The sequence below is a fragment of the Stegostoma tigrinum genome, chromosome 24 (assembly GCF_030684315.1).
Source record: "Stegostoma tigrinum isolate sSteTig4 chromosome 24, sSteTig4.hap1, whole genome shotgun sequence".
NCBI classification, from domain to species: Eukaryota; Metazoa; Chordata; class Chondrichthyes; order Orectolobiformes; family Stegostomatidae; genus Stegostoma; species Stegostoma tigrinum.
In genome coordinates, this window is record NC_081377.1 from 20,743,427 (window position 1) to 20,755,699 (window position 12,273).

Below are 12,273 nucleotides of genomic sequence, written 5' to 3' on the forward strand. Positions count from 1 at the left end.
TACCTTGTGTCAACAAACATCCGGCTCAAGTTCAATCATAGTCATACTGCATGGAAGTAGACTCTTCAGTCCAACTCATCCAAACCAACCAGACATGACAATGTAACCTAGTCTCATTTGCTAGCATTTGACCCATATCCCTGTTAAACTCTCCATATTCGTATCCACATCCAGATGCATTTTAAGTATTGTAATTGTACTCGACTCCTCCACTTCCTTTGGCAACTTGTCCCATATATGCACCACCCTCTGTGAAAAAGTTACCTCTCAGGTTCTTTTTTAATACTTTATCCTCTCACCTTAAACCTTTCATCCTCTAGACTTCATCTTTCTTTGGCAATTCACTGCATCTATCCTCTCATGGTTTGATAAGCCTCATGTAAGGTCACCCCTCAGTCTCTGATGTTTTAGGGGGAAAAATGCCCCAGCCTATTCAGCCTCTCCCTATAGCTCCAACCTCCAGTCCCAGCAACATTCTTGTAGATGTTTTCTGCACTCTTTGATGTTTAACTATCAGAATTGTCTGTGCTATTCCAAAAGTGGCCTCTCCAATGTCCTGTACAGCTGCAACATGACATCCCAACTCCTATCCTCGTTGTTCTGACCAATGAAGACAAACGTGCTAAACATATTATTCACCACTCTGTCTGCCTGTGACTCCACTTTCAAGGAACTATGCACATGTACCCCTCCCTAAGTCTCTTTGTTTGGCAACACTGTCCAGGGCCCTACCGTTAACTATAGAAGTTCTGCCTGGTCTCAAATATACAGTATATTTTTCAAGCTGCACAATATTTTTTAGACAGGTTCTTGACAACTTTGCAAATTCCAACAAATATATGCAGTTTTCTTTTGCATAAGTATGTTTTTTTTTCCCCCTATAATTACCAAAGGGCATTTTATCCCCCACCAAAGCTGTCGTGGGACCATATCCTTATGCTCCCTGAGTTGTCCAAGCAGGACTGACCTGCTCTTACCTGACATGAACATCCTGGGACTCCCAAATCTGATGTCAGTGGAGGCAGCTGTTCATTTGTCCTGGAAATACACACACAAACCAGGACTAGTTGCCAGGTTTAAGGATGGAACTTGTAACTCCTGACAAATTCGAGTGTTTTTGCCCCAGGAGACACTCTTCATCCTGGTGAAACTCGGGTCTCTCTTTCTTTTTAAGATGCTCCTTTTAAAGCCTACTTCTTGACTAATAATTGTTCACCGTATTGATATCTCCTTCTGTAGTTTGTTCTCAAATTTCGGGGTTGATACTGCAAGTGAAGTGCTTTGGGATGTTTCACTGCATTTAAAGTGCTAGATAAGCACAAACTGCTGTACAGATTCATTGTGATTATTGTTACACCATTTCCCTGTGGAAGTGGCATTTCATGATGTTAGCAGTTAATGTTGAACTGAAGCCCTTAATCATGATCCCTTTCAGTTACTAATCTTGTACTTGGATTGTATTCTATGTACTGGATTGTACGTAATGCTTTTTCTGTGTAGATGGCTGATCAGAAGGAAGTGATGCAAGGAATCCGAAAGTATCCAAATGTGAGCTACCCAGTGCTGACTCCCAACCTAAAGGGGTTTGAAAGTGCAGTAAGTGTCTATTCCAAGACCTGCATTTCTGATTGGCTACTTAAAAGGATGAAATAATCCCCACTGACACTTTTTAAAAGAGAATTCTATGCCATAAATGTGGTCTGACACTTTTATTTTGCTGACTTCTAGCAGTAAACCTAATTTTGCAAAGTATTCTCAAGTCTTTATGTAAAGCACAAGTATTTTTGCATTTAGCATGTTGCGACATTGTGGTTGATTAGATCCAAACATCCATATCAATAAGTCATTCAGTAAGATTATGGCTGATCTGATTTGTAACTTCAATCTACTTCTCACCTCCACACACACTTAATAAGAATCTGTCTACTTCTGCCTTAAAATATTCAAGGACACTACTTCTACCTTATTTTCAGGAAGAGACTTCCAACGATTCCTGGCCCTCTTTGGTGATTTTAATGGACATCTACCCTATCTAAGCTCCCCAGGATCTTGTATGTTTCAATCAGATCACCTTTTACTCTTCCAAACTCCCAAGTCTACTGTGTCCAACCTTCCCTCCATAAGATACCCTTCCCATTTAGGTATTAGTCTTGTAAAGCTCTGAATTGCTTCCAACGCATTCACATCCTTCCTTAAATAAGGTGACACGTATAGTGCGCAATACTCTGTATGTGGTCTCATCAGTCCTGTATATTTGAAGATAACCTTTATCCTTTTGTATTCAGTTCCCCTTGCAATAAATGATAGTGTCCTGTTAACTTTCTTAATTTCTTGAACCTGCATTCCAACCTTTCATGATTCAAATATGAGAACACGCAGATCACTTTGCATCTCACAACCATGCTATCTCCTATCATTTCGATAATATACTCTTTTTAAATTCTTCCTGCCAAAGTGGCCAATTTTACATTTTACTCCATTTGTCACATCTTTGGCCACTTAGTTCACCTTTCTATATCTTTCTTTTTTAAATCCTTGTTGTCTTCTTCACTGCTTATTTTTTACCTGTCTTTGTGTCATCCGCAAAATTGGCAATCATACTTTCTTTCCCCTCTACCCAAGTCATTTATATAAAATGAAAATAGTAGAGATGCATGCACCAATTTATGTGGTGCACCACTTGTTACAGTTTGTCTACACTGACATGATCCATTTATGCCTACTCTCTGCTTCGTGTTAGCCAGCCAATCTTCTGTCAGTGCCATTATGCCACTTCCCCATGATATGAGCTTTTAATTTCCAGCGTTACAAAAATCTCTGGTACTTTTATCAAATGCCTTCTGGAAGTCTAAGTACAGTATATCTACTGGTTATTCTTTACCTACAGCACATGCTTCCTTAAAGAATTGTAACTGATGGGTCATTCTTTGATTCATTCAATCTTCTCAGAAATTAATGCTTTCAGTGCTGAAATAATGTCTCATTGTCCAATGTAAACGTGCGATGTGCCTCGGTAAGTATAGTGTGCTGTGGTTTGTGTAAAATTCACCTGCATTTGTTTTTAAAATCAGTTTACTTCGATTTTCTTTTTTTACTTTTCATTTTTTTCTCAATGCAGATTGGTTCATTTATTTAAAAGGCTGATAATTCCTGAGTTCTCTTGAACCAGTTGTCAAGATGTGTAGGCATACCAAGTCTTCATGCTTTGAATTATCATTCTTTTCTTCATTGTCCTGTTAATTAAAAAGCATTTGTGAAATTCTCTACAATTTAATAGATCCATGCATAAACGTATTGACTGCTTTACCAATGAAGGATATAATCTGAGAGTTCCTTGAGGTTGTGTTTTGGAAACTTTAGTTAAAATCTCATTTAAACCAAATATTGGCTGTATTGCTGTACAGTAACTAGTTCCTGGGCATTCGAGCTATTCAGAAGCTGTATTTACTAACAATAGTTAACCAATCAAATTTCAATTGCATTTATAATACCTTAGGACATTTTCTGTCACTTAATCACTTCTTGTTAGTTTATAAATGAAACCATTCGTTATTTTGGTATTCAGAAAATTTGGTAACGCAGTACAGCACTGTACTGTATTCAATAATTGATTTAATGTAAATGATATTATGTTTGAACCTCCCAAGTATTCTAAAGATTCTCCTTCTCAACCTTTCCCCTCACCTGAGGCATGGTGACCCTCAGGTTAAAGCACCACCTGTCTAACTCTCTAATGAGACAGCATCTCAATGGTCTGGTAGGACTACAACTACTGTACTTTTTTTATTCTAAGGATAGATTATTGAGCTGGTGCAGTTCTCTATTCAGTGGCTGCTACACAGACCACTACACACAAACATGATGTTCAGCTGTGATGTAATTTGAGAAACATTATTCTGGATAATTCCTGAAATAAAATATCTGTGAAAGTGAATTTACTCGGGTTACAGTAATAAAACGTTTCAAATGTTGGCAAGTTCAAGAGCAACTATAAACCAGAAAATGCTACAAAGGATATAGTAGACCCCTTAAGTTTGGAAACTGGAAATTAAGTGAAAAGCAGGAAATAAAGTAAACCTGACTACACAGTTTCCTGATATTCTAATTATTGACTTTAGTATTGGTATAAATCCAGTACACCACCCCTCTCCCAGTACTTTTTATGATTAGATTGTCGTAAGTGTCTTTATTATTGAACTCTCTGAATTCTAATGTCACTTGCAGTCATCCCAGTGGCTTAATCTAGGAGTGTTTGATCTGCAGTGTCCTACTTTAGTCTGTGTAATGTATAGCATAATGAACTTTTTCACAGATCAAAGCAGGTGCAAAAGAAGTAGCCATCTTTGGAGCTGCCTCAGAAATGTTCAGCAAAAGAAACATTAACTGTTCCATTGATGAGAGCCTACAACGGTTTGAAGAGGTGATGAAAGCAGCAAAGGATTCAAGCATTCCAGTCCGAGGGTATGATTGCAAATCTACATGCCTTTGTGTTGTGAAACATTTGTTTTGCATTTTTGAAGACAAGTTTAACTTTTTTAAAACCTCTCAGTAATGCAATCAAATATATGTTAACCTTCAAAATTAAAATAGTTCTTGGATCACTTGCTTTGGGAGTAATCAAAGAAATTGCCTGTATTGCAATTTAAAGAAACACTTGTCTGCTGTCAGCTAAATTGCAACAACCTTATTATGAGATTTTTTTATTAGAAAGCAAACATTTATGGCACATTAAGTGCTTGATAACTCCTCTCTACTGTACTGTAATTAATTCAATGGGTAATGATTAAAACAATTTTATTCCCTTTTATCCTCTTCCTAAATTGTGTGCCAACAGAGTGTTGGCAGACTATTTGACTAGTATTACATTGCAACTGTGTCAATTCCAAAATGCATATAAGGGTACATAGTTATAAAGTATGAAAACAGGCCCTTCAGTCCAAATCATCCATGCCAACCAGATATCCATGTATAAAGTTTGTTCAGCACAAGGTATAGAATAGCAATATGAATAAACTGTGGCTGACCTCTGCCATTCTCAGCCTCCTAAAGCAAGGAGACGAGCCAATTTTTCTCCATTTGCTGCTCAAATCTCCTGTCATAGGCTTAACTTGAACCTTCCTAAAGCACAAATCATTAACTGTACCATGAGCAACTCTGCTGTCACTCATCCCGCAATAGGCCACTCCTAGAAATCGGTTCCAGACCTTGGTTCCTGTTCCCATGCTATAAATTTTAAAGTCATTTTAAACATCATCATAATCTCACCTCATCTTCTGCAATTTTGTTCAGCCCTGTATTCATTGCCAAGTTACTTTGATTTTTGCTTTTGACATATCCTTTATTTACCCACAATTCTGCCTGGAGAGCCTTTAATTTAATTCTTGACATTCCTAAACTCCCTCCACTCCCCTGTACAACTTCAAAAATCCTCTAAAATTAACTTTTGCAGCCAAGCTTCATTCTTTCTGACTTGATGTCTGTATTTGTGAAGTACTTGGAAAATTTGCTTTGTTACAGGCCCTACTTAAAAATATTAAGGTTAAAACAATGCACAACAACACAGAAACTGCAGATTCAGTAATCTTCTCAAACAGCTGATGAATTTGTTAGACCAACTTTCTGAGCTGAATTAGATGAAGATTTAAATCAGTGTTTGAGAATGTGCCTACGTTGTATTATAAGGGTTGTTTAAAATTGAGGTTGTCTATTTTCCTTGAGTGAATTTTGGTTTTGTGAATAACACACATGATCAGAATTCAATTAACTAAATAAATTCAAAACAAGAAGTGTCTTCCTAGTCTGGCAAGCCTGGTACTTGACTAGAACCTGTGAGACATCTATCTAAATCCACTGTCACACTAAAGTACATCTGGAAAGGAAGGATAATTGTAATTCTTGAATATGATATTTGAGAAATTAAGTCTGGCTGAGGATGCTATGGAAATTAAAGCTGTAAAAAAAAAACAAAGTCAACAGAGATATTAAGTTACAATTTGTGTTGAGTACACATAGGTTGAACCCTCAGTGGAAGTTTTGTCCTGCAACTTTACAAGGAGCAGCATGTGTTTAAAGCTTTTTAAAAAGGACAGAAGGTTGAAGGTGGGGGAAGTAGGGATTGTGAACTGGACAAGTCTGCTGCTACTGCTTTAGTTCTGTGAGATTAAACCATTTAACAGGGCTAAAGGGAGGACTCTGAACTATCAAAACTATTGTGAGCCTATATAAGGGAATTGCACAGGAGTGCCGTATGGATATTAACCATATCAAGGAACTTTTAGATAAACAATAACTCCAGTGAAAATAACTCTAGGGCCAAACCCATTGTTGGGAAAAGTGTGGAATCCTGCACCGTGATCTGAGATTGCACGTAGTGCAAGTAGTTGTAGTTTTGTAAAACATATCTTTGTCGAATGGAGTATTTAAAGTTAAGTTGATTTTTTTTTTCTTTTATTTCCCCGCCCCCGCCCAGGCAAACGCCATTGGTGTGTTGGTGCATACTTAATTTCGTATTTATTTTGGATTTTAACTATTCTAATCAAAATTTTATACTTCAGTTCCTTTCTTCAGGTGTTAGTTGAGGATTTTTTTTTCAGGTCTGTATGGAGAATGCAACACCAATTTCTCTTTGTAGCATTTTTTTTCAATATATTGAGTTGTCAGCTGAAAGCATTGGCTTTATTTTTGAAACTTGCAAATTACTCTTCGGAAAAATCTTGCAAATAATATTCATTTTCCTTTATTAAATTTATCAATTTTAAGATTTTAACCTGCTCTGTCTTGGGGGCGTCTAGTTTTCTAGCGGTAGGTGATGGGGTCATTGCACTGTTGAGAGCTTTTTGTTTCGAACTTCAGCTTGTCATTACAGATTGTTTTAACTGTAAGTGAAAGTTTCTAAATTAACAGTCTTAAAACAGAAACTGTACTCTGTAGTACTACAACAGAAGATCTTTGAAGAATAACGAAAAGGAGTGCTTGGAAAATTTGAAGGAAATGAATAAGATCTCTTTTATTTGTGCCTGTAACAATTTTTATTGTAATCAACTGCGCTTCTTTGTATTGTACTTCCTGTTTCCAGCCACAGGAGGGCAGTTGTAACATCTAAGTATCACGCAATCATGCAAATTCTGTTTGGATAAGAGAAGTACATTTCCACATAACATGACACATATAAGAGAGAGAAACTGTTACTGATCAAGTTGTACCTAATGATTAAGAAAATCTTCATGAGGTGAAACAAGCATGCTCGTAAATTAAAGCAGTAAATGCATTTTAGGTAGCAAATTGAAATGTTCAGCTGTGTTCCAACTCCTTGCATTTTAGTTTGTTTCATTGTTATTAATTTATCAATATTGCTTTGCATAGAGACTATTGTTATGCTGCAGTATAGTATGATCTTGCAGTCAGTACTTTTTTTTAAAACAAGTCACCACCGGAGTATTAAAATGGCCGCTGCAAATCATGTGACCATTGACATTTAAGCTTAAGGCAGTCCCAAGTCCAAAGTAAGTACCTAATTAAATTTGGACATTCAGCATGTGAACAAACTACTCTGTTTAGGTATTGATCTACCACAAAATTGCAGCAAGTTTCATCCTTCCCTTTTTGGACAGGATGAATTAGAACATCAAAGCTTACAGTGAAGATGTGTACAAGAAGGATATGAAGGGATCGTATCAACCTTCTGTTGTATTATGATATTTTCGTCACACAAACTAGACTGGATGAAAAGGTATTAAATAGCAACATAGGATTTTAGAGTACACCACAGGCCACTGCTTTGTTTAGCAGGTGGGGGAGAAAGAGGGGAAAAAAAACTTTGAATTTATACAAGTTATATGATGACTAAATGATGTTGCTAACTGGTTTAAAGTCAGTGAGAAGTTCTAATGGGAAGCCATTGAACTAGCTGCAAGTCATCACAACAGCAAGACATCCTAATAGGAGACGCCACCTCCCTGAACCTGTTCCAACTCTGGCTCATCGATGAACCAGTCTAGAAATTTAAGGAGCCTGAAAGTCTATTGAGAATCCTTCACTACCCTCACTTCTAATTTAAAATACTAAAACCACCTAAGACTACAGTCCTGCCACAAAAGACACTAGGATCATTACATGCTGTAACATTATTTGGTTGCACGTGTCAAATCTTTATGTACATGTGAGACAAATGAGTGAAACTGCATCATTTTTGGGGTAGTCGTGTGAGAATAACCTTTTTTGTCTTTAAACTCCAGTTTGCTGACAAATTTATTTAATTATGATACTTGGTCTGGGGGTAGTAAAGGAAGCACGTATGCTGTCCACAATGCTGTTAAATTCATTTTTACACTGAATCTGTTGCATTAACTTGGTCTTTTCTACTTTTCCAGGTATGTCTCCTGTGTCCTTGGCTGCCCTTATGAAGGAAATGTTTCCCCAACTAAAGTTGCAGAGGCATGTGTGATGGGAGTTGGGGAAAAGAATGAGCACATTGAAATTTACAGAAACATTTTTTCTTATACTGTAAAACTAGTCAACATTTTAGTAATCAATCAATGTATGAAATAGACATTGAGCCATGAAAACTAACTAAATGTAAAAGTAGATGTGCTAATGTTCCTCCATAATTTAATGATTTTCTACATTAAAGTTGTATGTACGTCACTAAATGTTAAGATGCATGTAGAATTAAACATTTAGCCTTGCAGCTGACTACTTTTTGTTTTACAGGTGGCCAAGAAACTCTATTCCATGGGTTGTTATGAGATATCCCTGGGGGATACCATTGGTGTAGGAACACCAGGCAGCATGCGAGAAATGCTGACAGCTGTAATCAGGGAGATTCCAGTCAGTGCATTAGCTGTACATTGTCATGATACATATGGCCAGGCTCTTGTCAACATTTTTGCAGCACTACAGGCAAGTTTTTTTTTCAAATTAAGACATCTTTTCATGGATTTTGTTTTTGATTGAGGCTTGAGTTTTAGTAAAATTGCTTTGATAAACTGAGTTTCAGCAGATTACATGTGGTGAATTTCACAGTTCTAATACTATCTGAATAGCAGTTATATTTCATATGCTTTGAGCTACAATACCTGTGGCTTTGTCAGCTTCTGCATGCAGTTACCTGTCCACAGGTTTACATTGATTCAATTAGATATCTGGGTTGCAGTGTCAGTACCATAATTATTTGAGCCTTTTCTGACTTGGCAAATACTTCTGATAGTGTCCTATATGCAACATTAATCATATATGCACTAAGTATTGATTTTAATCGGTGCAACATTGACCTGCCCTTTTTTGCTTCCTGCTACTCCATTTTAGTTAGCTTGATTTTCTTGGGATAAAAACTGACCACTTCATATCTGTAGTGATAATTGTTTTGAAATCTTTAATGTGTTTTTGCTAAGATGTTGAAATGATTTCGAAAGTCAAAAAGTCTGAACTGGTTTATTTTGACAAACTGTTGCCCTACAAAGAAAACTGAGATGGGCAAAACTGTTTTTGTTTTAGCTGAGAGAATGACATTTAAAAAGAAACTTGTGAATGCATCAATAATATTTTTAATAAAAAACTTCTCTTTGGAGTTTTTTTAAAAAATTCTTTAGCAATGAATGTAAATAAATGTCTGAGACCTGGCCAGATGTCTCCCAGAAATTAGTGGGAAACTCGGTAAGAGATTGCTGGGCCCCTTGCTGAGATATTTGTATCATCGATAGTCATACATGAGATGCCGGAAGACTGGAGGTTGGCTGTTGTGGGGGTGCCACTATTTAAGAAGGGCTGGAAGGAAAAGCCAGGGAACTATAAACCGATGACCCTACCTCAGTGGTGGTTAAGTTGTTGGAGGGGATTCTGAGGGACTGGATTTACATACATTTGGAAAGATAAGGATTGATTAGGGATAGTCAACATGGCTTTGTGGGTGGGAAATCATGTCACTAACTTGATTGAGTTTTTTGAGGATGACTGATGAATGCAGTGTGATAGACACTGTCTATGTGGACTTCAGCAAGGAGTTTGACAATATTCCACTTGGTAGACTCAGTAACAAGTGGAGCTAGCCAATTGGATGCAACATTTGCTTGAAGATAGCAGACGGTGATGGTAGAGGGTTGTTTTTCAGACTTGAGGCCTGTGACCAATGCTGTGCTACAAGGATTGATACTAAGTCCACTGCTTTTTGTTATTTATATATAAATGATTTGGATCTGAATATTGGGCAAATGGTTAGTAAGTTTGCAGATGACACCAAAATAGATGGTGTAGAGTGAAGAAGGTCATCAGAGTACAATGGGCCCTTGAGCAGGTGGGCCAGTGGGCCGAGAAGCAGCATACATAGTTTCATTTAGATGAATGTAAGGTGCATTTCAGTGAGGCAAACCAGGCCAGGACTTTCACATTTGATGGTAGGGCTCTAGGGAGTGTTGCTGAACTAAGAGACCGAAGGATACAGGTACATAGTTCTTGAAAGTGCGGTCACGGGTATATAGGGTGGTGAAGAAGGCATTTGGCATGCCTGCCTTCGTTATTCATGACACTGAGTTTAGGAATTGGAACATTACTTTGTGACTGCACAGGACATTGGTGAAGCCACATTTAGAATACTGCGCATAATTCTAGTTGCCCTCCTATAGGAAGGATGTTGTTAAACTTGAGAGGGTGCAGAAAAAACTGGAGGGTTTGAATTCTACGGAGAGTCTGAATAGGACAGGGCTGTTTTCCCTGGATTGCGGGAGGCTGAGGGGTGATGTTATAGAGGTTTATAGAATTCTAAGGGGCATGGATAGGGTATCTATCCAAGCTGTTTTTCCTAAGGTGGAGGAGTCCAAAACAAGCGGGCATAGGATTAAGATGAGAGGGGAAAGACTTAAAAGGAACTTTTTCATGCAGTGCGTGGTGTGTGTATGGAATGAACTGCCAGAGGAAGTGGTGAAGCTGAGTACAAAAACATTTAAATAGCATCTGAATAAGTACATGAATAGGAAGGGTTTAGAGGGGTAGGGACCAAATGCTGGCAAATAGGACCATGTCAGATTGGGATGTCTGGATGAGTTGAACCAAAGGGTCTGTTTCTGTGCTGTTTGACTCTACGTATGACTGGACAACAGTGGGGACAAAGTATGGAAATGCAAACAAAAAAGTTGAGAAATTCCTTTATGCCATTGCTAACAGTACTGCAGAATGTGTGCAAAAATTGAATGTTAGCAATAGCTTAATAGGTTCAAAACATAAACTGAAACCTAAATGTCCTAGTGGAATGAGATGTAACTGGCCATGCTGCACTTATCTGTAAATGATGTACTAGCATCTGCCTGACAAGGTAGAACATTGCCCATTATAACCTGTCTACAAAATGTATATCATAGTCTCAATCATCAGCAATGACCACTTCTAACAAGTGAGAATCCAACTGTCTTCCCTTGACGTTCAGTGACATTCTCATCAAAATCGTGGAGGGTTACCATTGTCCACAAACATTGCTGAATCAGCCACAACACACACATAGATGGATAGGAACGTTGTAAGAAGAATACAAACAGTTTAGAGACATATTGTTAGGTTGGATAAGTGGGCAAAAAAAATTGGCGAATGGAGTATAATGTGGGAGAATGTGAAGTTGTTCATTTTCAAAGGGAGGACAAAAGAACACTTTTTCTCCATTTTAATAATACAGAAAGTTGCAACTCAAAGGGACTTGAGGGTATTTGTGCATGAAACATAAAGTTAGCACAGAAGTGTAGCAGGTAATGAGGAAGCTAAGGGAACATTGGCCGTTATTTCAAGGGCCTGAGTATAAGAGTAGGAAAGTCTTAGTGTAACTGTACAAGGAGCTGGTAAGACCATATCTGGACTACTGTGAGCAGTTTTGGTCCCCTTTGCTTAAGAAAAGGTTCCATTTCTTTGGAGGCAGTTCAGAGAAGATTCAGGATGATCCCTAGTGTGGAAGATTGCCTGATGAGCAGTTAAACAGTTTGGGACCGTGTCCGTTGGAATTTAGAAGAATGAGAAGTGATCTAATTGAAACTTAGGATTCGAAAGGGGATTGAAAAGATAAATGCTGAGATCTTTCCGGTTATGGGAGAGTCTAGGACCAGAGGACATGGTCTCAGAATTGAGGGGGTGCCAATTTAAGATGGACAAGAGGAGACATTTCTTGAGGTTTGAGAGTCTTTGGAGCTCTGTGCCACGGAGAGCAAGGGGTGGAGTCCTCTCGTATATTTTAAGGCTGAGCCAGATGAATTAATGATCTGTAGGAAAAATCAAAGGTCATGGGGGAAAATGTAGGAAAGT

General features: G+C 37.9%; 1 protein-coding gene across 2 annotated transcripts in view; it reads left to right on the top strand.

The window, feature by feature from the left end:
• hmgcl (3-hydroxy-3-methylglutaryl-CoA lyase) overlaps nt 1-12,273 on the top strand; it is a 34,127-nt gene that overhangs the window by 14,750 nt on the left and 7,104 nt on the right. For both annotated transcript variants that reach the window (XM_048558040.2, XM_048558038.2), the window contains exons 4-7: nt 1,501-1,596; nt 4,313-4,461; nt 8,370-8,433; nt 8,710-8,898. In XM_048558040.2, the coding sequence (XP_048413997.1) occupies nt 1,501-1,596; nt 4,313-4,461; nt 8,370-8,433; nt 8,710-8,898 (498 nt within the window). The remainder of the gene's footprint in view (nt 1-1,500; nt 1,597-4,312; nt 4,462-8,369; nt 8,434-8,709; nt 8,899-12,273) is intronic.